The following is a 27,095-nucleotide window of genomic DNA, read 5'->3' as shown; positions in this document are numbered from 1 at the left end:
CTGTCTCTGGTTCTGGTTCTCCTGCCCTTTCCCCCTTGGCCACTCCCTGGGAGGAGGGACAGGCCCGCCGGCTTGGGCGAAGTACTTCCCCCGCTATTTGGTCTGTTCTCGAACCGATGGGGGGGACGTTCGCCACCTCCAAGCCCATATTCTTTGTTCAGCACATTGAGGACATCTTCCGGGAAATCGAGGCTCTCAGTAAGATGCGTTCGGGGTCTGTTGTTATAAAGACCACCTCTGCCACACAGTCGGCGGCGCTCCAGGCGTGCGACCGCCTAGGGGACATCCCAGTGTCCATTGTCCCGCATCTGGCACTAAATAGGACGCTGGGGGTTATTTTTCATCGGGACCTCCTGTTGCAATCTGATGAGGAGCTCAGGGCCAACCTGGAGCGCCGAGGCGTGTATTTCGTCTGGCGAGTCCAGCGCAGCCCCAAAGACCATCGCATCGATACCGGGGCCTTTATCCTCGCCTTCGAGGGAGACGTTCTCCTGGAGAAGGTAAAGGTGATGTGCTACCGGTGCCACATGCGACCTTACGTCCCTCCTCCTATGCACTGTTTTCGGTGTTTGCACTTTGGGCACATGTCGTCATGGTGTGAGGCTGAGCCCCTTTGTGGCAATTGTGGATGTCCTCTTCGTGAGGAACGTACATGCACCCCACCACCTCGGTGCGTTAATTGTCCCGGCATCCACTCGCCTAGATCCTTAGACTGCCCCGCGTATCAGAAGGAGAAGAAGATACAAGAACTCAAAACTTTGGATCGTCTCTCTTATTCTGAGGCCAGGAAGAAGTATGACCGCCTCCATCCCGTGCCGTTGACCACTTCGTTTGCCTCAGTTGTGTCCACTCCTTCCGCAGTATCCTCACCCCTATCCTGTCCCCCCTCCACCTCGTCCCCCCATCCAGGGTCTATGCCTCCGCCTCCCAAATCCCCCCCTTCCAAATCCTCCTCCCCCGTGGCCCCCGCCCCCTCTGCCCCAGGGGTCACCTCCTCCTCCCCCCCCCCCCCCCCCCCCTCCCGCCACGCCTGAGAAGCGATCCTCTTTTCTCAGGCGTCCATCGGGAAAACGTTCCGGACCCCAGCTTCCGAGGTCCGGTGTTCCAAAACGGACCCCACACGTGAGGACCTTCTTCGGGTCCAGCCCACCATCCCTGTGCCTCCTCGGACTTCCAAGAAGGCCTCCAAGACGAAGTCTCTATCCCCCTCTCCACCCCGGTACGTTTCGTCTGACGCTTCATCCATGAGTCGCTGCTCCCGGCCGTCCTCAGTTTCGCCGGGACGCTCTGCTGCCAGGTGCTCAGCTGGCATCTCGTCGGCAAATGATGCTGCCCCTCCTACACAACCAGGGACAGCGGCCGCAGCTGGCGACGACTCGATGGAACAGGATCTGCCTCCCGCCGGTTGTAGCGTTGTTCCCTCGAAACCTGGCCCTCCGCGGCCGTCGAGGTGACCAGCTCTTCCCCCGTCTCGTTCCCTCTTTTTTGACTCGCGATGGCCTTGTTACATTGGAACATAAGAGGTATTCGATCTAATCGGGAGGAATTACAACTGCTCCTCCACCTGCACTGTCCGCTCGTCCTTGGTCTCCAGGAAACCAAGTTGCGCCCGACTGACCGTATTGCCTTTACCCACTATACCTCGGAGCGGTATGACCTCACCCCTGTGGACGGTATCCCAGCTCATGATGGGGTCATGTTGCTCGTTCGGGACGATGTCTATTACCATCCCATCCCATTGACCACCCCACTCCAAGCAATAGCTGTCCGTATTACTCTTTCTGCTTTTACTTTTTCAGTTTGTACCATCTACACTCCATCGTCATCCGCAGTCAGTCGGGCTGACATGATGCACCTGATTGTTCAGCTTCCCCCGCCGTTTTTATTGTTTGGCGACTTCAATGCCCATCATCCCCTTTGGGGCTCTCCTGCATCCTGTCAAAGAGGCTCACTCTTGGCGGATGTCTTCAACCATCTCAATCTTGTCTGCCTCAATACTGGCACCCCGACTTTCCTCTCGGACTCTACTCATACCTACTCCCACTTGGACCTCTCGATCTGTTCTACCACTCTTGCCCGTCGGTTAGTGGTATGTCCTTTCTGACACCTATTCGAGCGACCATTTCCCCTGTGTCGTTCGTCTCCTGCACCACAAACGACTCCGAGCGCAATGCCGTAGAGCCATCAAAGACAGCAAAAAAGCTTGTTGGGCCTCTTTCACCAGCTCCTTTAATAGTTTTACTCCCTCTTCTGTCGTATGGGGTGGCCTGTGCCGGCTGTCGGGCATTAAGGCCCACTCCTCGGTACCTGGCCTGACCTCAGGTAATGAGGTCCTTGTTGATCCTGTGGATGTCGCCAACGCCTTCGGCCGCTTTTTCGCGGGGGTTTCAAGCTCCGCCCATTACCACCCTGCTTTCCTTCCCAGGAAAGAGGCAGAAGAGGCTCGGCGACCTTCCTTCCACTCGCTGAATCTGGAAACTTATAATGCCCCCTTTACTATGCGGGAACTCGAACGTGCGCTTGCACTGTCCCGGTCCTCTGCTCCGGGGCCAGATGCCATTCACGTCCAGATGCTGGCACAGCTTTCTCCGGCGGGCAAAAGCTTCCTTCTTCGTACCTACAATCGCGTCTGGACCGAAGGTCAGGTCCCCATGCGTTGGTGTGACGCCGTTGTTGTTCCTATACCCAAACCTGGGAAGGATAGACACCTTCCTTCTAGTTACCGCCCCATTTCTCATACAAGCTGTGTCTGTAAGGTGATGGAGCGTATGGTTCATGCTCGGTTAGTTTGGATTCTTGAATCTCGACGGCTACTTACCAATGTCCAATGCGGCTTTCGTCGCCGCCGCTCCGCTGTTGACCACCTTGTGACGTTGTCGACATTCATCATGAACAACTTTTTGCGAAGGTGCGAAACGGTAGCCATGTTCTTCGATTTGGAGAAGGCTTATGATACCTGTTGGAGAGGAGGTATCCTCCGCACTATGCACAGGTGGGGCCTACGCGGTCGCCTGCCCCTTTTTATTGATTCCTTTTTAACGGATCGAAAGTTTAGTGTACGTGTGGGTTCCGTATTGTCCGACGTCTTCCTCCAGGAGAACGGAGTGCCTCAGGGCTCCCTCTTGAGCGTAGCCCTTTTTGCCATCGTGATCAATCCAATTATGGATTGCATTCCACCTAATGTCTCAGGCTCTCTCTTTGTCGATGACTTTGCGGTCTACTGCAGTGCCCAGAGAACATGCCTCCTGGAGCGCTGCCTTCAGCGTTGTCTAGACAGCCTATACTCATGGAGCGTGGCAAATGGCTTCCGGTTCTCTGAAGAGAAGACGGTTTGTATCAACTTTTGGCGATATAAAGCGTTCCTTCCGCCATCCTTACATCTCGGTCCCGTTGTTCTCCCATTCATGGAAACAACTAAGTTTCTAGGGCTCACGTTGGACAGGAAACTTTGTTGGTCTCCGCATGTCTCTTATTTGGCGGCCCGTTGTACACGTTCCCTTAATGTCCTCAGAGTTCTTAGTGGTTCATCTTGGGGAGCGGATCGCAGTATCCTGCTTCGCTTGTATCGGTTCATAGTCCGATCGAAGCTGGATTATGGGAGCTTCATCTACTTGTCTGCTCGCCCGTCCCTCTTACGCCATCTCCACTCCATCCACCATCGGGGGTTACGTCTTGCGACCGGAGCCTTCTACACTAGTCCTGTCGAGAGTCTTTATGCTGAAGCTGCCGAATTACCATTGACCTACCGGCGCGACGTACTGCTGTGTCGGTATGCCTGCCGGCTGTTGTCTATGCCCGACCACCCCTCTTACCAGTCCTTCTTCGCCGATTCTCTCGACCGTCCGTACGGGTTGTGTGTGTCTGCGCTGCTGCCCTCCGAAGTCCGCTTCCGATGCCTGCTTCGACAATTGGATTTTGCCCTCCCTACCACCTTCAGAGAGGGTGAGAGCCCGACACCACCTTGGCTCCAGGCTCCGGTTCATATTTTTCTCGACCTCAGCTCACTCCCGAAGGAGGGTACTCCGGCTGCAGTGTATTGCTCACGGTTTGTCGAACTTCGTGCTTGACTTGCCGGTCACACCTTTATTTACACCGATGGCTCCAAAACTGACGATGGTGTCGGCTGTGCCTTTGTCGTCGGGCCGCCACCTTTAAATACCGGCTCCTCGACCAATGTTCCAGCTTTACAGCCGAGCTTTTTGCTCTCCATCAGGCCGTTCAGTATGCCCGCCGCCACCGCCATTCATGGTATGTACTCTGCTCTGACTCACTCAGTGCTCTTCAGAGCCATGGAGCCCCCTATCCGGTCCATCCTTGGTTCAACGGATACAGCAGTCCCTCCATTCTTTCGCTGATAATGGTTCCCCTGTCAGCTTTCTGTGGGTTCCCGGACATGTAGGAGTGCCTGGGAATGAGGCTGCAGTCCTCCTGCCTCGGCCAGCCTCCCATTGTGTCCCGTCATCTGACGTTCGTGGGGATATTTGTAAGAGGCTTGTGTCGTTGTGGTGGGATGCTTGGTCATCCCTCCAAGGAAACAAGCTCCGGGCAGTAAAACCGCTCCCAACTGCTTGGACAACCTCCTCCCGACCATCTCGGCGAGAAGAGGTCCTTCTGATCCGGTTGCGGATTGGGCATTGCCGGTTTAGCCACCGCTACCTGCTCTCCAGTGACCCAGCCCCGCAGTGCCCTTGTGGTCAGGCATTAACAGTGCGCCATGTTTTATTGTCGTGTCCCCGCTTTAGTCAATCTCGTGTTGTCCTGTCCCTGCCATCTACTTTACCGGATATTTTAGCTGATGACGCTCGAGCAGCTGCTCGTGTTCTGTGTTTTATAACTTTGACTGCCTTGTCCGAAGACATCTAACTTTTTTACTTATTTTATCTGCATCTTTGTCAAGCCTTTCTGGTGTCCCCCCCTCCCCTTGAGTTTTACTAGATTCCATGTGCTCTAACAACTGTGACTGGGTGCTAATGACCTCAGTAGTTGAGTGCCCTTAAACCCCACCAAAAAAAAAAGTAGAACACTTACGTACCCCCTGGTAAAGGCCAGGCTCAGGGAGGGGTGATTACCTGAGCTAGTACCTTGCGAACATGCCGATTGATCCCTCTATCCCTTTCTCAGGAGGGGTGACCTGAGGTGTGGACAATCACCTAAGGCGGGAGTGCCCTCAGAGAGGGCCCCCAACTAGGAAGGAGAATGCCATCGGAGGTGCTGGTAATCATGGGGATACTTTCACAATGATTTCTTCTACTACTTCCCACAAGACAAAACTAGATGAGTCTCAGCCGTGGACAATTCTTCAGTCAGTGCCAAAGTTCCTAGTTGTTTCTCAGTCTGACGAAGGTAAAGACTTGTCCACAGTCAACCCTTTCGTTATTCATAAAGGTGTTGACGCAACTGCAGGTCTTGTAGAGCCTTGTTCACGGTTATGAAATGGCACCTTGTTGTTAAAAACACAGTGCCCTCCAGGCACATAAATTGCTTTAAACTACACTGCTACACACGTTCCCTGTCCGGGTGGAAGTGCACCATACTTTAAACTCATCACGCAGTGGTTTATACAAGATCACTTGATGGATTATCCAATGAGGACATTTAAAATCACGGCATTACGGCCATACATAGTCATGAATAGGGTTGAAAAGGAATCTGTACCAACCTGTACTCTCTTCTTGACATTTGACGGAGTTCAACTGCCATCGAACATTGAAGCGGGATATGAGAATTTCTGTTCACCCTTGTATTCCCAACCCTACGCGCTGCTATCAGTGTCAGCAGTTTTAATCATACCAGCCAGTAGTGTTCTAATACAGCCTTTAGAGTCTGTCCTATTTTTAATCAGGGACGAATTATTAGGAAATTGGAGTGAAGAAAAGAGTGTGAATTTTCGCAGCTTGCAAGTTATTTGCCTGTGTGCTATTGTGCTCCCAGTGGGTAAATGTAGCACTGACCTCGCCTCTCTTAGAGTTACTAAGGAGGTAGCCACGCAGACATGCAATCTCACCTCTAGTGCCACAGTTGCCAGATAGGCCAGCCCAAAGACAACCCCTTCAGCCTCTGCACTATCACCAGCTCACTCTAAGGCTCAACCTTCGTCGTATCCTGCTAAATCATGGTCCCCAAAATTGGACAAAGACTTCCAAGAAAGAGCCTACTCGTGAAGATTTTTTACATACCCAGACCTCACAACCATTGACTCCTCCCTAATCTCAATGCCCTGCTTCCAAGAAGGCTCATGAGAAACAAAGTTCCTCTCCTTCTCCGCCACGGCATCTCTCTTCTACACTGCCACCCAGCAGTAGCTGCCCTTGGTCATCTTCCACGTCACTGAGATGCACAGCTGACAGCTGATCAACCAGCTGATCACTGGTGGCAGGAAGCTCCCCCTCCCCTCCCCCCCCCCCCCCCCCCATCCCCCCTCCGAACAGTGTATGGGTCAGGATCTTCTGCCTCTGGCTGAATGCCATTCCACGCTGTCTGCCACCGGCTCTCAGTGGTCGCTGAGTTGATGGCAACCAGGACGAGATTTTTCCATTTTCTGTCCACCCTATGTCAATATGGGAATATCTGCGGAATTGGCTCCAATCGGGATGAATTGTCGATCCTCTTATCCTACTCCCCAATCTATCCTACTCCCCAATCATCTTCTGTCTTCAGGAAACAAAGCTACGTCCCCATGATTGCTTTCTCTTCCCTCATTTCCAGTCAGTCCAGTTTGATCTCCCCTCTGTTGGTGGCACTCCAGCGCACGGACTTGAGATTCTTCTCCATTGTACTATCCATTATCACCCAGTCCTCTTACACAGTTCCTTCCAAGCTGTTGCTGTACGTTTTTCCCTTTCTGCATACATCTTTCTCTCTTTGTACCATGTACATTCCATCACCCACACCACTGGCAAGGGCTGATCTAGTTGCTGATTGGAGACTTCAACGCCCACCACACTTTGGGGGTTTCCGTGTCCTTGTCAGAGAGGCTCCCTATTGATTGACCTCTTCCACAGTGAATCTTGTTTGCCTCAACACTGGGGAACCTACGTTTTTGTCTGCCTCCAAATCAACCTATTCTCACTTGGACCTTTTGGTCGGGGACTGTTCAGCTAGCTCGGCACTTTGAATGGTTTGCTCTTACTGATACACAAAGTGACCCTATTCCATGTGTCCCTAAATTACAGCCACAACTGCCATCAGGCACCCAAGATGCTGGCAGTTGTCCCAAGCCAATTGGACACTTTTCTCCTCTTTAACTAAATTCAATGACCGTCAATTTCCTAGCATCGATGATCAGACTATTCATGCTACATAAGTTATTCTACAGCTGTGGAATGGTCAAACCTCCTACCTCTCCTTTGCCCCGGCGCACTCCAGTTCCTTGGTGGAACAAGACGTACTGTGACGCATACGCGAGTGGAGACGTGCTCTTCGCATTTTCTGCAGTCAACCTACGTTGGCCAACTGTATCCACTAAAAGCAGCAACATGCGTGATGCTGTTGCATTATACGCGGTAGCAAGCGGGCAAGCTGGCACTTCTTTGCCAGCTCCTTTACCACCTTCAATCCCTCATCTGTAGTTTGGAGTCGAATTTGATGGATATTTGGCATGTCTAGTTTCTACCCAATCTCTGGGTTAACTGTTGCACAAGATACCTTAGTGGACCCAGTCGCAATTTATAACTCAATGCTTTAACACACTGCTGAGATTAGAGCTCTCCAAATTACCCACCAGCCTTTCTCCTGAAGAAATGAGTAGTGGAAGTCTACCTCTTTTTTTCTCCTTTCAAAATCAGGAAATGCCAAACGCTAGGTATATTTTTTGATCTGTAGAGGGCGTACAATACCTGTTACAGGACAGGCACCCTCCGTACACTGTTCTCTAGGGGCTTTCGAGGTTGGCTACCCCTTTTCATCCGTGAATTTATGATAGTGCACATTTAAGGTGCAGGTTAACACTACTCTCTCCCGTACTTTCTCCCAAGAAAACAGGATGCCCCAGGGCTCCGTGCTAAGTGTTGTACTGTTTGCCATCGCCGTAAATCCAGTTATGGATTGTCTCCTTCCTGCTGTTTCGGGCTCCCTCTTTGTTGATGATTTTACAATCTGCTACAGCTCTCAATGGACCAACCGTCTTGAATGACATCTTCAAGGATGTCTGGTATGCCTCCACTTGTGGAACATTGAAACCAGCTCCGATTTTTCACCCAGTAAGACCGTTTGTGTAAACTTTGGGCGTCATCCAGTTTATCTGCTGTCCCTACAGCTAGGCCCTGTTGACCTGTTTGCAGACGTCGCCAAATTCTTGGGACTTGTGTTGGACAGAAAACAGTGCTGGTCTTCCCATGTTTCATATCTTTCAGCTTGCTGTTTACGATCCCTCGATACCCTCCGTGTTCTGAGTGGTAACTCCTGGGGATTGGACTGAGTGGTCCTCCTCTGCCTATATCACACCTTAGTGAGCTTGAAATTGGACTATACAAGCGTAGTTCACTCTTCTGACCGGCCGTTTATTCTTCGGCACCAAAACTCTGTCCACCACTGTGGATTGCATTTAGTGTCTGTAGCTTTTTACACCAGCCCCGTGGAGATCCTTTACGCTGAGACTGCTGAACGTCCACTGTCCAATCGGCGAGCTGTCCGTGTGAGTCGTTATGCTAGTCATGTCTTCCATGCCTACTCATCTGACCCATGCCCCTTTTTTTCGACACCATAAAGGGTATGCAGGCCACCTTTCGTCTCTACTACTACTACTACCACCACTACCGCCACCACCACCACCGGGAATCCGCTTCTGTCAGCTGCTACATTACCTTTCCTTCCATTCTCTTAAAACTTTCTTGACAAATGGTGTTATGACACCACCTTGGCTTCACCCCTGGACCTGCCTTCTCCGTTACCTTTGTCAGCTTCCCGAGGGTAGTAACCCCCCTCCCTATAGTTTGTCGGGTATTTGCTGCTCTATGCACACAAATGGAGGTTGCCACATTTATTTATACTGACTGCTCAAAGACTACTGTTGGTGTTGGGAGTGCATATATTGTTGGTGACACCACTGTTAGATTTTGGCTTCCTGACCAGTGTTTGGTTTTTACTGCGGTTCTTTATGCTGTTCTCCAGGCTGTCCAATACATCAGTCACCATAAGCGGATTCAGTATATTATATGCTTGGATTTGCTCAGCTTTCTTTTCAACTTCCAGGCTCTTTATCCTGTGTACCCTCTGGTCCACTGGATTCAGGACTGCCTCCACGTGCTCCACTTGGGGGCATCTCCATGGCATTCCTCTGGATCCCAGGGTGTGTTGTTATCCGCAGAAATGAGGCAGCTGATAGAGCAGCAAAGGCTGCAGTCCCTTGTGCTCGGCACACTGTTTGCATAGTTCTCTTTGCTGATCTAAAGAGTGTTTTATGTTGTGTTGCTCTTTTATGGCATACACATTGATCTGCCCTTCCCAATAAATTACGGGACAAAAAACCTCTTCCCTGTGCTTGGACCTCTTCCTTCCGGCCTCCTTGTCAGGAGGAGGAATTTTAACTAGACTCTGGATTGGGCACTGTCTTTCTAGCCATCGACATCTTTCAAGTGGTGATCCTCCCCCACTTTGTCCACACTGATCTCAATCGAGGATGGTGAGAGACCTTTTACTTTAGTGCTCCTATTTTAATCTGCTGTGTGCCCGTTTACAGCTGTCGCCTGATATATCTTCCCTTTTAGCAGATGACACATGCTCAGCTGATTGCATCCTTAAATTTAGGTTTTTTACCCTTCACTAAGCTACAGGAAAAACAAAACTCCACTGTGTGCTGTTATGTTTAGCACCTGCCATTCAAGTAGATATTTCACTGCACCTGAAATCCAGCAGAGTAGTGAGTTAGTAGCAGTGGGGTTGTCATGTAGCCTCTCGGTGGTAGCCCTCCGACAACACAGGAATCTCACTGCCGATGCCAGACCTGTAACCTCCCTGTGTTGGCCAAGGCACTGATGCCTCTAAACTTAAGGTTACTGGGACATGGGACATCAGCTACTGAGGCAGGTAGCCTTTGCCCTGGCAGGTTGTTACCCATGGGGAGAGCTTCCGATTGCAGTGATTGGTTTTGGGATGGGTGGTCTGCAATGACATGGATCAAACTTATTGGTAGCCCTGCCAACACAAACATCTCAGCAGTCAGGAACAGTGACTTTAATGAGAGGTTTACCATACTACGGTATTTACTACATTCTCAGAGCCAGATAAGGAGAAATGGAAGTGAACAATTTGCTGAGTTCTTGGTACGTTTCCAAACTGATGGCAGATCTTTTGCTACAACAAAGCCACTCTTTTTCATTGAAAATATGGAAGATTGGTTTGGGGAGGTTGCAGCAATAGAAAAGATGAGAAATGAACCTTTGCTGATCAAAACATCATGCCAACCAATCGCCTGCACTTCAGGCATGTTTAAAGATAAATGTACGTCACCATTTATCCTCATAACAAGACAATAGAATTCAATGTGTTACCGTCCACCAGGACCAAATGCCGCAAACTGATGAGTACTAATCCAGTGTGGTGTGGTGTCTGTTTTGTTCCCCACATCTACAAGGGAGCCAAAGATAATACAATTGACCCTGGAGCTTTTATCCTGGCCTTTGATGGCAACATTTTTTGTTAGAAGGTTAAGGTCATGGTTTATAGGTGTGATTTCAGCCCTTATTTTCCTCCACCGATGAGCTGTTTTAGGTGCTAGTGGTTCAGACACATGTCCTGCAGCATTAATGAGGCTACCTGTCTGGCATCTAGATGGGCATCTCATGAGGGCAGCCCTTGGTGACCAACCCCCTCAATGTCTCATCTGTCTCGAACTGCACCCTCCTCATTCACTGCAATGTTCAGTGTTTGAGAGGAGAAAATTGTTGTTGTGGTCTTCAGTCCTGAGACTGGTTTGATGCAGCTCTCCATGCTACTATATCCTGTGCAAACTGCTTCATCTCCCAGTACATTCTGCAACCTTCATCCTTCTGAATCTGCTTAGGGTATTCATCTCTTGGTCTCCCTCTATGATTTTTACCCTCCACACTGCCCTCCATTACTAAATTGATGATCCCTTGATGCCTCAGAACATGTCCTACCAACTGATCCCTTCTTCTAGTGAAGTTGTGCCACAAACTCCTCTTCTCCCCAATTCTATTAAATACCGCCTCATTAGTTACGTGATTTACCCATCTAATCTTCAGCATTCTTCTGTAGCACCACATTTCGAAAGCTGCCTACGTAGATCAACACCTTCAACCCATTACATGCAGTCTCCCATCCTTCATCAAGGACACCAACCACTTCCTTGAACGCCTGGAATCCTTACCCAATCTGTTACCCCCGGAAACCATCCTTGTAACCATTGATGCCACGTCCTTATACACAAATATTCCGCACGTCCAGGGCCTCGCTGCGATGGAGCATTTCCTTTCACGCCGATCACCTGCCACCCTACCTAAAGCCTCTTTCCTCATCACCTTAGCCAGCTTCATCCTGACCCACAACTTCTTCACTTTTGAGGGCCAGACATACCAACAATTAAAGGGAACAGCCATGGGCACCAGGATGGCCCCCTCGTACGCCAACCTATTCATGGGTCGCTTATAGGAAGCCTTCTTGGTTACCCAAGTCTGCCAACCCAAAGTTTGGTACAGATTTATTGATGACATCTTCATGATCTGGACTCACAGTGAAGAAGAACTCCAGAATTTCCTCTCCAACCTCAACTCCTTTGGTTCCATCAGTTTCACCTGGTCCTACTCCAAATCCCATGCCACTTTCCTTGACGTTGACCTCCACCTGTCCAATGGCCAACTTCACACGTCCGTCCACATCAAACCCACCAACAAGCAACAGTACCTCCATTATGACAGCTGCCACCCATTCCACATCAAACGGTCCCTTCCCTACAGCCTAGGTCTTCGTGGCAAACGAATTGCTCCAGTCCGGAATCCCTGAATCATTACACCAACAACCTGAAAACAGCTTTCGCATCCCGCAACTACCCTCCCGACCTGGTACAGAAGCAAATAACCAGAGCCACTTCCTCGTCCCCTCAAACCCAGAATCCCCCACAGAAGAACCACAAAAGTGCCCCACTTGTGACAGGATACTTTCCGGGACTGGACCAGACTCTGAATGTGGCTCTCCAGCAGGGATACGACTTCCTCAAATCCTGCCCTGAAATGAGATCCATCCTTCATGAAATCCTCCCCACTCCACCAAGAGTCTCTTTCCGCCGTCCACCTAACCTTCGTAACCTGTTAGTTCATCCCTATGAAATCCCCAAACCACCTTCCCTACCCTCTGGCTCCTATCCTTGTAACCGCCCCCGATGCAAAACCTGTCCCATGCACCCTCCCACCACCACCTACTCCAGTCCTGTCACCCGGAAGGTGTACACGATCAGAGGCAGAGCCACGTGTGAAAGCACCCACGTGATTTACCAACTGACCTGCCTACACTGTGATGCATTCTATGTGGGAATGACCAGCAACAAACTGTCCATTCGCATGAATGGACACAGGCAGACAGTGTTTGTTGGTAATGAGGATCACCCTGTGGCTAAACATGCCTTGGTGCACAGCCAGCACATCTTGGCACAGTGTTACACCGTCCGGGTTATCTGGATACTTCCCACCAACACCAACCTATCCGAACTCCGGAGATGGGAACTTGCCCTTCAGTATATCCTCTCTTCTCGTCATCCGCCAGGCCTCAATCTCCGCTAATTTCAAGTTGCCGCCACTCATGCCTCACCTGTCTTTCAACAACTTCTTTGCCTCTACACTTCTGCCTCGACTGACATCTCTGCCCAAACTATTTGTCTTTAAATATGTCTGCTTGTGTCTGTATGTGTGGATGGATATGTGCGTGTGTGCGAGTGTATACCTGTCCTTTTTTCCCCCTAAGGTAAGTCTTTCCGCTCCCGGGATTGGAATGACTCCTTACCCTCTCCCTTAAAACCCACTTCCTTTCGTCTTCCCCTCTCCTTCCCTCTTTCCTGATGAGGCAACAGTTTGTTGCGAAAGCTTGAATTTTGTGTGTATGTTTGTGTTTGTTTTTGTGTCTATCGACCTGCCAACGCTTTTGTTCGGTAAGTCACCTCATCTTTGTTTTTATATATAATTTTTCCCACGTGGAATGTTTCCTTCCATTATATATATATAAAACAAGATGAAATTCAAGACAGAAAATTATTTGGGCAAAAAATTCATGACTGGGTAGGGTAGTTGGTCAAGCTGAAAAACCAAAGAAAACTGGAACCACATGGCCTGATGAAAGGAAAAGAGCTAATTCCGAGAGAATGAAAACAATTTGGGCAGAGAGAAAGTCTAAAAGAAAATAACTGAATGCCCCGTGATTGTACTTCGCGTGGTCCAGTAGGGCCCAAACATGAATAATATATATATATATATATATATATATATATATATATATATATATATATATATATATATATAAAATTGGTGTTTTGCCCTTAAGGGGAGTTGGAATGCCCTATCTCGCCAATGTTAAATTTGCTAACTTTGTGTACCTTTTTCTTTGGAACTATTATCTTCAGAACTTTGAAATTCTGGCAGAGGTTTTCAGCATATATTGTGAGCCCACTGAACTAGAACCAATGTTTTCTTTTTGTTGGTATAGTATTTATGAATTTTTTACCATTAAGCCATTTTTTATTGGAAAAAGTATAACATAAACTTCCCTAGTTCAGAGAATAAGCCAGTTCTTGTCATGATTCTAGTTCAGTGGCCTCTTTGAACTGTTTTGCAGCATTTCTGAAAATTTGAATGTTGTTGGTTGAGTGGTTTATGAGATAAAGGTACATGTAACACTAAAAATGTCAAATGCCAGAAAATGCGATTAAAGTAATTTATTATGAAAATTCACAAATACCTTTTATTCTATTATCAAAAGTGTCCAGCAGAGTAATCAGGGTCATCTTCTAGTTCTTCTTCTTCACCTAGAAGCTTTCTTCTCCTTGCTGCCCTTGCTTTTTTTGTATTAAATTCAGCTGCATACTGAGCCTTCCTTACTCGCACGCTGTCCAGAAGCTGAAGACCTCTGATGGTGTTGATACCAGGAGCAATGCCGAGCCTTGCCATGACCTTTAGCCTACCCATATGACCATCATTGAATGAAATAACAGCATCACTGACTCCCCATTTCAATGTTTTTATCCCAACAAATACATTCTTAGGTACACGAGTCCAAATGAGGTTGTTGAACGACTCGTTTTGATTCTGGGTACAACCATGAAGACATTTTCGCAGAAGATCAGGATGCCCCAAGTCTCTATATATTGGTTTAATTACTTCCATAACAGCCAATGGAATATAATTTTTATGGTGATAAGGATCCCCAGTAGCTTGAGATTTTCTATAATTGCACCATGACTGAGGACCATCTGGACAAGCAAAATGTTGAGGATTATCATCAGTTGATGATCGATGTAAATATGTGGCCCATACAGCTTGTCTCATTTCCTGCAAATTATTTGCATTATTTCTTATTGCCATACCATAGTATTGTTGTAATTCATTTATAATTTTATCTGACAGGCGACCTCTAATGGTTTTACCATCTGACAAAATTTTGTCCTTCAGATTCTGTTTCAGTTTCCTTAGACGAGTGCCCATTCGTTTCTGAACATGACCGACACATTCTAGTTTAGTTATTGTCTTATTGACATATGGCATGGATTCTGTAACACTTTTGTATGCCTTGGAGTCCCCATCTCCAAGGAATTTTGTGTAAAATACTCCCCGTTCTTTTTCTGATCTGCTAAACATTTTCACAGCAGCGGCAGCCTCCATGCCTCCACTCGTACCTTCATAATTCTTGCTACATATGTGAGCTGCTTCTATCTTACCAGATGCACAATGGTAACAATGTTTAGTGAGCACTTCATAGTCCAAAACTTTACCGCTGTCCACACTAGTAACAGTAGCAACAGCATTTTTGGATGTGTGACCCCTTTTCTGCCAGGTTCCATCAAAAGCAACAGGGATATCTGGGTTTCCTTCATTTATATATTTTGCTTCACTGGCAGCAGCTTTCATTGATAAATCTGCTACAGACTGAACAGCATCTCCTATCACTTCAGTGTAATTGTCAATTTTAGCAGGTGGAGGTGGAAGATTCATTATGGCACAAAATGTTTGAGCAGCAGTATGTCCTTTACCAATTGCTCTCATTGCATACATTAGCCTGATATTACTCTCAAACAAATTGCTACTGCATGTTTTAGAGCTCCAAAAACAGGTCTCATTTTCACAACTGGCACAAACTATAGCAATTTTGCAGGAAAGTCCTATAGATTTTGTTATGTTCATATCAAAAGAACCTCCACAAAGATTACAACACAAACATTTCTTCATAAACTCAGTAAAAACAGGAAAGTCGACTAAAACATATTGTTCATTAGAAGCTTCATCTGTAATTTCACTTGCACAGTTTGATAACTTCTTTTTTGATGCACTGGTGGGCGTGTCTCCTTCACACATCTCAGCTGTACAAACGTCAGAACTTTCACCAGCATCAACAGGTGCTGAAGCAGAATCACTTGAACAAACGTTATTTGTAAATCTATTACCGCGAAACTTTCGCTTTTTAAATAATGATGCACTCCTAGGCATCGTAGAAACTACGCACTCACCACTGAAAGTCAAAACAAGACAGATAACAAACTCCAAATGAGCGACAAACTAAACTCGAGGCTCAAAACAAACACTCACAGATCAAAAACTGAACAATAAACACAGCTAGTCGTAAAAACAATGGTACCTATGGAAGGATCAAAGATTCTACAACTGAAGAGTGAAATCCACAGCCTTCTATATGTAATGTTTTCGGAAATGCGAAGATTTAAATGTGTACAAATCACAAGATGGGTAACTTTGCTGGGCGCACATGTAATTTTGAAAAATTAAATAAAAATACTTCCAATTGGAATTTCTTAACAAATTTTGCACCATTTTAAGCAGAAAATTTCAAATTAAGTTATAAGGTTAAAAACTGAAAATGTGAATTTTTTCCATTTTCCGGCATTCCAACTCCCCTTAATGAGCGCATTTGGACTAAACTACATGGCCAGTTCCTTTTGCTGCCTTCCTTGCTGCCCAAACTTCCCTCATTCGCTCGCTGTGTTTCTGTTTCCGGTCCTCTGTCCACGCTTCTTGTCAGCTTCGTGTCTTCGGCTTCATCTTGATTGCCTTTTTGGTTGCCCATATTTCTTTCATCTTCTGGCTGTGATCTTGCTTGCGTTCTTCGGTCCATTTTATGCCTATTCGTTTGTCGCATTGTATCTCGTGTAGTTTACTTTTCTTAATGATGTTTCTGAACTTTATTCTGTCGTTTATTGTGTCTGCTGTTATGTTGAGCTGGTTCAGGTCGTTTTCTACCTCTGCCACCCATTTGTTGTTTCTAGTGGTTACCCAGTCAAAGATCTGTTTGGTCAGCCTGTGTGATGGCATTCTGTATAGGTGTCCATAGAATTGTAGTCTGCGTTTTCTAATCTTTTCTGTGATTGTCTCCGTATGTTTGTACAGTTCCTCTGTAGCTTTCTTGATCCATATTCCATTGTTGTTAGTTGTGCCAAATATTTTCCTAAGTATTTTCCGTTCTACTTTTTCTAATTGTCTGATACGTGTATGCCCTCGGATTAATGTGGTCTCTGCTGCATATAGTGCCTCGGGAAGCACCACCGTGTCGTAATGGCGTAATTTGGCTTTTTGTGTTTGCTGTTTTGTAAATCGTGCCATACTTTGTGTTCAGAGATGAGAGTTTCTTTGTGCTCATAAACTGTGTCTTTTCCTAAGAGATCTGTAGTCCAGTTTTGGAAGCGATTTCGTGCAGTTTTTCAATAGCGTCTTTTGTTTCCTTTATACCTTTCGTGACAATCGCCAAATCGTCTGCAAAAGCCAGGCATTTAATCTGTAGGTTTCCTAAGGTTATCCCCTCTTGTGATGTTTCCCATTCTTTTATGACCTTATCTAACACCAGATTGAAAAGGAGAGGTGAGAGGCCATCGCCTTGTCGGACACCTGTGCGAATTTCAAAGGGCTCTGATAGTTCCCCACAGAACTTTACTTTGGAGGTCGTGTTGGTTAAAGTTTGCTCTATGATAGCCTGTGTTTTGTTGTCTACTTTGTATTCTGCTAGAATTTTGAAGAGAGCTTTCCGGTCGATAGTCGTACGCCTTTTTGAAGTCAACAAAGGTAATGATCAGGTTCTGTTTGTGTTGTAAAATCATTTTCAGGTTCCAAATTTGTTCCGCACAAGACCGCCCTTTACGGAAGCCTGCTTGGTATTCCCCAATCAAGTGGTCGGTTTGGCATTCTACTCTGTTCAGTAAAGCTTTAGAGAGGATCTTGTATGTGACCGGTAGTAGGGATATTCCTCTGTAGTTGTTCGGGTTAGTCTTGTCACCTTTTTTGTGTAGTGGGTGTATCAGGGCAGTTTTCCAGTCATCAGGAATTTTCATGGTCTTCCAGATGTCTTCCAAGATCCTGTGGATGTCTTTGGTGAGTTCTGGGTCTTGTAACTTCCAGATTTCCGCGATGATGCCATCTTCTCCTGGTGCTCTACGATTCTTGAGTGACTTTATTATTTCTTTAACTTCTTCTAGAGTTGGAGGTTCACTATCTGGATTGTATGTGCTCGTTTCTGTCGTCATTTCTTCCATGGGGGGGGGGGGGGGGGTCCGTGTTGAGCAGTTTTTCAAAGTACTTTGCCAGAATGTCACAATTGTTTTTGGTATTGGTTTCTAGGGTTCCATCCGGTCTTCTGAAGCACAAGTTGGGTGGTTGATATCCAGTCATATTTTCTCTGAACGTTCTGTAGAAGTTTCTTGTATTGTTCTTCATGAAGTCCGATTCGATCTCTGTCAGTCGCCGTTTGTCATACCGTCGTTTTTCACTGCGAATGGTTTTGCTTGATTGCTTCTGTGTTTTCAAGAAGTTCATCCAATTCTCTTGGGATTTATGGCAACTAAATTTTTTCCATGCACTGATTCGTTGGTCAATAGCTTGGTCACATGTGTGGTTCCACCAACGGTGTTTCCGTGTTCGTGGTGCTTGTGCTAGTTTCATGGCCTCTCGGATTCTTCGTGAAAGTTGTCCAGTCTGTCGTTTTCTCCATTTTAATTTTGTGTAATATTTGTGTCTGGTTTAAAGTAACGTATTCTGGGTCTGGTCTAACAATTTTGTTCTTCTGGAGCTTTTTCTTGGGCAAAAGACGAATCCTGATCTGTAGTAGGTGGTGGTCTGAGTCGAAGTAGCCTTTACGGGTGTCTGTTCAAAATTTCTTTTTGTGAGTCTTTCTGCACTATTACGTGGTCGATTTGTAGTTCTTGCTCTCCGCTGGGGAATTTCCATGTGGTAAGTTTTCGTGTTGGTTTCTTGAATTTTGTTGACATAATGGCGAGGTCGTGGCTTTTGCAAAAGTCTATCAGATGTTTTCCGTTTTTGTTGGTGTCCTTGTGTGGAGTATGTTTTCCTGTGATATGTCTGTATATCTTTTCTTTTCCGAGTTTGGCGTTGAAGTCTCCCAGTATTATTTTGACTCTATGTGCAGGAATTTTTCTTCCATTGTCGTCCAGAAGTCATCAATTTCGTCTGGGTTTTTCCTGTTGTAGTCATTAGTCGGTGCATGTGCGTTGATTATTGTGTAGGATTTATTGGCTGATTTCACTGTGATGGTGCTGATTCTTTCGTTTGGTGACAAAGTCTATTATGCTGTCCGTGATGGACCTGTGTACTGCAAATCCTGTGCCAAAAAGCCTTAGGTTTTTCAGTTGTCTCGATGGTTTTCCTTTGTATATTCAGAAATTCTCCGTGTTGAAGTGGTCTTCGTCTGTGAATCGTGTTTCTTGCAGTGCACATATTTTGATTTGAAATTTTTCGAGAGTGTCTGTCAGTTGTTTCATCTTTCCTGTCTTCATCAGTGTGTTCACGTTGAGTGTGCCGATGTAGTGTTTGCGTTTGGTCTTGAGGGAGTTTGAGAAGCTCCGATTCTTCTCATGATGTCCGTGAGCCCCCGGAATCCGATGCTCACGACAATCCCAGTCTATTGACTGGGGCCTGGGGTAATGAGATTTTTCTCGTTGTACCATCATGATGTTTAGTAGTTGGATGTATGGCATGCTGCCGAGTGCAACATGACTTTCCAGATCAGGAGGTTGGTTGAGGCCGCCACTGACATGTGGAGCAGACGCCTTTTGTAGCCGCCCACTGTGGGAACAGATGCTACTAGTAGTTTTGGTCCGCCCCGAGTATTTCATTTCCTCAGTACCACCTATATCTAGGAGGCATTCCCCTATCCGCCACCTGGGAGGCGCTCGGATATATATATATATATATATATATATATATATATATATATATATATATATAAAAAGATGAGGTGACTTACCGAACGAAAGTGCTGGCAGGTCGATAGACACACAAACATACACACAAAATTCAAGCTTTCGCAACAAACTGTTGCCTCATCAGGAAAGAGGGAAGGAGAGGGAAAGACGGAAGGAAAAACCCACTTCCTTCCGTCTTTCCCTCTCCTTCCCTCTTTCCTGATGAGGCAACAATTTGTTGCGAAAGCTTGAATTTTGTGTGTATGTTTGTGTTTGTTTGTGTGTCTATCGACCTGCCAGCGCTTTCGTTCGGTAAGTCACCTCATCTTTGTTTTTATATATAATTTTTCTCACGTGGAATGTTTCCCTCTATTATATATAATCACACACACTATTCATCTGCTGCTTTGGCATTATCTGGATTCATAAGTAGTTGTCCTACCTCCAAACACTGAATCATGGTGAGGATGACTCTCTCTCATAGACATCTACATCTATACTCTACAAAGCACCGTGAGATGTACTATTTATTAGGGTTTCTGCCTGTTTCATTCATGTATGCAGTGTGGGAAGAGTGATTGATTGGCACTGTGCGTGTGTGAGTACATGTGTGCGTGCGTGCAGGAATTATTCTTGGCTTACCCTCATGATGGCTATGTGTGCGATATGTAGGGGCTTGTAGTATATCTGTAGAGGAATGGTTTAAAACCAGTTCTTGATGGTTTGTCTTTCTTCAAGAATCTCCCAGTTCAGTTCCTTCAGTATCTCCAACTCTCTCCCATGCATTAAACAAACGTGTCAATTTGTGCAGCCCTTCTGTGTATTTGTTCAATATTCCCTATTAGTCCTAGTTGGTACAGGTCCCACATATTTGCACAATATTCTAGAACCAGTTGCCGGAGTGATTTGTAAGCAATCTCCTATGTAGATTGATTGTAGTTCACCAATATTCTATGTATAAACTGAAGTCTACCAGCTGCTTTACCCATGACTGAACCTAAGTGGTTGTTCTTTCATATCCTTGCAAAGTGTTACATCCAGGTATTTGTATGAATTGGCTGATTCCAGCAGTAACTCACAGATATAGTCACAGGATATTATGTCTTTTTCTTCTCTTAAGTGCAAAATTTTACATTTCTGAACATCTAGAGCAAGTAGTCAATCTTTGCACCATGTTGAAATGTTGTTAATATCTGACTGAATATTTATGCAGCTTCTTTCAGATAATACGTCATTGTAGATAACTGCCTTGGCAAAAAGCCTGACTCATTATTATTATTATTATTATTATTATTATTATTCATATTGTGTGCAAGGTCATTAACATACAACATGGACAAGGGCCCCAACACACTTCCCTGGGAATACCTGAAGTTATTTCTACATCTGACGATGACTCTGCAACAAAGATAACATGCTACATCCTCCCTGCCAAAAAGTCCTTAATTCAGTCACAAATTTCACTTTATACCCCCACATGAATGTACTTTTGACAAGCATAGATGTGGTACTGTGTCAAATGCTTTTCAGAAATCAAGAATGCAGCATCTAGCTGACTGCTGTGATCCAAAGCATCAAGCAAGAAAAGTGCGAGTTTGGTGTCACATGATCAACATTTTGAAGTCAATGGTGGCTGCATGGAGGAAGTCATTCTGTTAAAGATAGCTCATTATATTTGAGCTCAGGATGTTCTAAGAGTCTACAGTTAATTGATGTCGGGGATATTGGACTGTAGTTTTGTGGATCACTTTTACTACCCTTCTTGTCGATGTGTGTGACCGGTGATTTTTCAAAGAACTGGGCATGGTCTTTTGTTTGAGAGACCTTAGATTATAGTCAGAAGAGGGCCTAACTCAACTGCAAAATCAATACAGAATCTTGCAGGAATTCAATCAGGGCTTGGAGCTTTCTTTAATTTTAGCAATTTCAGCTGTTTCTCAACATCACTGACACTTGGGGACAATTCTCTTGGGTTTTCCTTTGTAAAGTAACATTTGAAAGTGGAGTTAAGCATTTTAACTTTTGCGTTGCTACCCTTAATGTCAGTGCTTGTCTCATTCCTTAGGGACTGGGCACTAGCAACCTTTACATATGCCCAGAATTTCTATGAGTTCTGTGAAAAATCACTTGACAGTATCCTGCTACAGTAGTCATTGAAGGCTTCATGCATTGCTCTCTTGACAGCTAAATGAGTTTCATTCACAGTCTATCTACAACCCTACACTTTTACACTTATTATGCAATAATCTGTTTCTTTCCTAGTTTCTTCACAGTGGAGGTGCCCTCACCTTATGAACTGTTCTACTGGCTGCATATCTGTCCACTGTCTGGTCAAATATTCTTTTAAACTTTGCATGGTCAACTGTTCTTTTAAATTTGGGACAGAGTTCCTCTACGTGTTTCTGCCCTGTGTTTTGGTTGTCCTTTTTACTTGTTGCCACAACCGTGACATGGTCACTAATACCAGTTTCGATGTAGGCATCCTCAGATTGTCAGGTCTGTTTATTGCCATTAGATCCAATATATTTCCTTCATGACTGGGATTCCTAACTATCTGCTCTAGGTAGTTTTCAGAGAAGCAAAGTTTCACAGGATGGCTTATCATACCAACCACTAACAAAACTGTAATTTTCCCAATTGTTGGATGATTAGTCTCCAACAATTACAGTATGATAGGGGAACTTACGTATAAGTGAACTAAGGTTTTCTCGGATGTTTTTGATTACGTCAGGATATGAGTCTAATGGCCAATAAAAGGATGCAATTATCCTTTCATGCCTAGCTTGGTACTGAGTCTCATCCAAATAATCTCACATGCAGCTTTAGTTTCTACCTCAGTGGATTTGAATTTCTCTTCTACTGTGACAAATACTCCACATCAGTTTTCCATTAGCCTATCATGTAGATATACATTTAAATTTTCCCCAGAAATCTCGCTGCTCAATTTGTTTCCAACCAGCTTTCTCTACCTATTAGTATGTGAGCTTCATTGCTTTTCACAAGCATTTCAAACTGTGGCACTTTGTTGTGAATTAATTGGCAGTTTACCATTAGAATTTTAATACACTAATCTTGGGAGGCATTTCTTTCAATCTTACACTGATAACATCTGGGTACAGCTATTATCTAGGTTGGATGGAAAGTTGCCTAATTTCAAAAACTGTTATGTGCGCAGCCTGTGATATGTAGCACACACCTGACCCATTCAGGGGAACCCTATAGTTGTCAATCCCATGCACAAGCCCAGGAAGTCGGAGCGAAGCTTGTCATTGAACTTTCAAAGTATCTGGTTCAGGCCTTCCACTGGACTCGGAACCATAGGACTGTGATCAGTTTTGGGGACAATGCTGCAAATTTTGATCTTCGTTGAAACTACATGCGGAAGGCTGGGCTCAGCCTTCTGTAAGTCGCTGGTATGATCCAAGAATGTCCTTGGAGCCCAGATGGCAGGCATCAATTGTTCCAATATGTGCCACAGTCTTGTAGTTGGTTGGGGAACTTCGTAAATCTTCAAAACTACTGATTAGTATCCTTTCAGTCAGTTAAAGCTTTACTAGTGTGGATATTTTGAAAATAAATAAAAATCAAATTTGGTGATCGATGTTATTTTTGTTCTTAGAAACTAAGATATGGATTTTTAAATGTTTACTTTGAACCTTTATTTTTTCAGATGGCCCATGGGATAACCAGGGTAGGGGTGGTTGGGACAGCCAAGGAGGTGGTGGGAACTATGGAGGTGGAGGGGGCTGGGATGATGATAACTTTGGTGGTGGATACCAGAGAGGAGGTGGTGGTGGCAGCGGCGGTGGTGGTGGTTATGGCGGTGGACCAATGAGGGGTAGTGGTGGCGGTGGAGGTGGTCGACCAGGCCCATACTCAGCAGATCGATCTCGTAAGTCCGTATTCAGTGTAAAAGTGTGGTGATACGTTATAAACCTTAGCATAGTTAACTTTGAACTGGTCACATGTTAAAATTATGATTTTCTGTGTGTGACAAACCTTGGATTTAAAGACAATAAGAAAGAGTTGTCTCAGAGTGCTTCAGTTTACATATTAAGTTGCTACAAAACATATGCACTATGGTATGTAGTATTTGTTAAAGAGTGTCAAGCACATGTTAACGTGGCACTGTAAAGATTGATTTTTTAACTGCTATGAATTTTTGGGCAATATCCCATTTTGTAAAAGAGTGTACATTCATACGTACGTGTCCATCTTTAAATTTCTTTAAATGATGAAAAGAAGGAACATAAAACTGACTACAAAGCTGCTGTATTTGGCCGAGTAAAACCTTGCCGAGTAAAATCTTGCCATTGCTGTGTGGAAGTGTGTGTCCTTAGTCATACTGACGGCTTATGAGCAGTTCAAATACTAATGTTTTTAAGGATTAATGCTGTAAGGGTTTAAATTATGAATGACTTTCGGCTCATTGTATATATAACTATTTTTTCATTGACTGTTAGATAAAACATCTTCAAATTTAAGAATTCTTTTAAGATTTTGGAGTAAATCAGAAATATATCACTATCTGATTCACATGTAGGAACAACTTTTGCAGGGTTTGTCTGGTAGTAATTATCGTTTAAAAAAATTAAAGGATTCTGTACAGAATTTTATGCATTTGTTGCAAAAAATTTAACATTAAAAAGCTGCAATTGTTTTTGTGGTCAGTTTTACGCTGTAAATTGCTGTGGGCTGCATGCCTGTAACATCCATGTAACAATTTTTTTCTTCCTTCATTTTGTGTTAAACCGTATTGGCCATTTGAAAGGTAATTCTTTCATATTACAGGTGGGAAAGGTGGTTACGGTTCTGGTGGTTATGGCGGAGGTGGCAGGAGATACTGAACACTTGACAGATCTCAGGTTTGTATAAGTATCAAGTATGTTTCAGTGTAGCTTATTTTGTAAGTAAACTGTCATGGAGCCAAAGACTGGCTTTCCCATCTCAGTGCTTTACTAGGTCTGCTCCTATGTCTTTGGACATTTCTCTGATCTCTGGAAGGACTTACCCAGCCCATTACAGAGGGATCTACAGTTTAATATGGATTCTAGGCCACATTGGAACTTGGTTATTTTGCGTACACAAATCATTGCCAGAGGTGAAAGTACTGATAAGTAACAAAAATATGCCTGGACCAACTGAGAATTGACTCTTGACTATTTAATTTGTAATCTCACATGAATTCACTTAGCTACCAAGCAACATGTTTGGCTTGAAATTTGAGTTTTACTAATTGAAAATATGGCCCTTTAGGCTATCAGCAAAGGATGAATGGCAGTCAGTTGGTCTGTTTGGACAGAGTTTAGCTTCTGGTACCTTGTGAGTAGAAATGAATACCATTGCAAGTTACTGAAGTGTAACCTTGTGAGGTGTTAAAATAATACCAGCAGGGTAGCTTTATTGCTTTGGAAAGGTCTTTCATTCTAAACCCCAAACAGTGGCAACTTGTGTCCCATCAGCCATTATGCTCAGCATTACTGTGCACTGTTACTTTTCAGGACCACATATGTACAAATTTGCATGCTACATACCCCTAAATTATTTATGGTAGTGCTGTTCGGCATATCAAGATAAACCGACATGTGGTCACATTATTATTACTCTGTGCTGCTTAGTTATGTAGAGTTGTCAACATAATTTAGTGTATGCATCATGTAATTAGTAGTAGTACTTCATAATTGGAGTTATATTGGCTGTTTTATCTGAAACTAAAGCTGTAGATTGTGCTTATTAAAATGGGAAGGATTGTGCTTATTAAAATGGGAACAAGGACCACCATGAAATATTAGAATGGTCATAATTATGTACATGCAGGAATTGAAGGGGATGGGGAGATGCTACTAAAAGTTCTATCTGAATGAACCTTCTTGTGCTACGGATGCAGGTTCGAATCCTGCCTCGGGCATGGATGTGTGTGATGTCCTTAGGTTAGTTAGGTTCAAGTAGTTCTAAGTCTAGGGGACTGATGACCTCAGATAAGTCTCATAGTGCTTAGAGCCATCAAACCTTCTTGTAAATTTAGTAGTATGCCATATATTAGTTTTTTTACTATAATGTTGTCAATATTTTTGGTTTTTATGGTCCTGGCATGTAAATTGTACCACACTTACCAAATAGTTTGTGTTATTAGTAGTTAACATATTTGGGACTCATCATACTGCTCTTACTATAAGTCTCACAGAATATGCGCCTTCTACACTTTTTCATCATTTATTTCTGAATAAAATTATTTACTACTTCAGAAGTGCTGTGTCTAAGTTCCATTGATTTCACATAGTTTACACAACTGATTTTTTTATGATGGCATTGTTGTAAGGGTGTATTAAGTTTTATTGGAGTAATTGTTCAATATTGGGGACACTGGTTTAGTTTTAGTATTTTGTTTTACAATAAATGAAATGTAACTCATGATCTATCTTTGTGAAATTTTAGGTCTGCCAGGCTGTTTCTGCTGCTGCCAGTACCACCACCAACACTTTCACCTTCATAGCACTGACAACTTGATTGGATTGTAATGATATGTGATGTGTGGAGTGAGACAATAAGACAATGCAAAACATTCAAAAAGCAGTTTTAAGGTTGGAAGATGTTTCAGTGTTAATGTTAGCACTCGTGAAAGGAAGTGATTAGGAAAGAAACTTCTCCTCTGTTTGCTCATTTCCTTTTTTAAATTTACTGTGTTTTGTGCTGTCTTGCCATGGTGCAATATTCATAGAAATAAGAAAATGACACTTTTAAATATTTGAAACTGTTGACTCATGGACATCTGCAGTGTCACATAAATTGAGTAGATATACTCAGATAATGAATGAAAATATATTGATTTAATTGACCCAAGTTCTTTCTGTGATGTACCAAGCAATTTATCAAAAAATTGTATCCTTGTTGCAACACTTCCTGTAGCAGCACATTCTTAAGTTTTTTTAATCAAAAATAAAGACTGTTGTACACTAGTTTATTGAATCGGTTCAGATATCAAGTGGAACAAAATATAAATTTAATGAATATAGTAATGGAGATAGGCATTATTTAAAAAGTGAAAGTTGATGTATTGTGGTAAGATGGATGGAATTACAGCTGTTTTCACATCAAACAGTTCAGAGAAATAAAGAAAAAAATAGCAAACAGTGTAAAATAGGTGAAGATTTAATGAAATAGGTTGCATATTTCAGGTTTTAGGAGATTGTTAATGTCGGTCTGATGTAGCGACATTGTAATACTGGCTCATGAACACTTGTGGCTTTAAATTCTCATTCCATCACTACCAGTAAAGATATCAGTTACGTAACTGATACATGGATTACTCCAGTATATATTTAAGTGCAGTTGCAAACAGGTTTATTACTCAGATATATGTACTAAACTAGAACAGGGTTAATATGGTTGACAGAATACAGTTGAGAGAGGTTAAATCCATAGGTTTATACCAAAGAATTAAATGAAATATTGGCTGATGCCAGAATGTCTAAGGAGGGTAAGTATCAGATTTATTTATATATATAGCATCATTGGAGTCATAAAATTAGTGGTATTGTGAAAATATTCTTTCATCAGTATTGGTAATGATTTTAAATTAATGTAGTAAAAGAAAGAAAGCACCTCTGGGTCACTGGAAATCGTGCAGACTGGCATACCAAACTGTGTACACGGTGAATGTCTTTACCACATTCACGAAAGTTAAAAATTGTAATATAAATAGTCTTGCAAAAAGTACCCAATTGTGGCACAGTGTTCGCAC

The 27,095-nt window shown here is 44.2% G+C and overlaps 1 protein-coding gene across 2 annotated transcripts in view; it reads left to right on the top strand.

Annotated features, from left to right (window-relative positions):
• The window catches only part of LOC124619771 (heterogeneous nuclear ribonucleoprotein A1, A2/B1 homolog), a 55,343-nt gene extending 29,154 nt beyond the window's left edge, over positions 1–26,189 (top strand). The window contains exons 5-7 of one of the 2 annotated variants that reach the window (XM_047146354.1): positions 23,025–23,246; positions 24,155–24,219; positions 25,790–26,189. In XM_047146354.1, the coding sequence (XP_047002310.1) occupies positions 23,025–23,246; positions 24,155–24,201 (269 nt within the window). In that variant the 3' untranslated portion in view covers positions 24,202–24,219; positions 25,790–26,189. Of the gene's footprint in view, positions 1–23,024; positions 23,247–24,145; positions 24,220–25,789 lie in introns of both variants that reach the window. The other variant, XM_047146353.1, reaches the window with a different exon arrangement.
• Positions 26,190–27,095: the final 906 nt, after the last annotated feature.

This window comes from Schistocerca americana, chromosome 6, assembly GCF_021461395.2.
Source record: "Schistocerca americana isolate TAMUIC-IGC-003095 chromosome 6, iqSchAmer2.1, whole genome shotgun sequence".
Lineage (NCBI taxonomy): Eukaryota > Metazoa > Arthropoda > Insecta > Orthoptera > Acrididae > Schistocerca > Schistocerca americana.
This window is presented reverse-complemented; position numbering and strand designations above follow the sequence as displayed.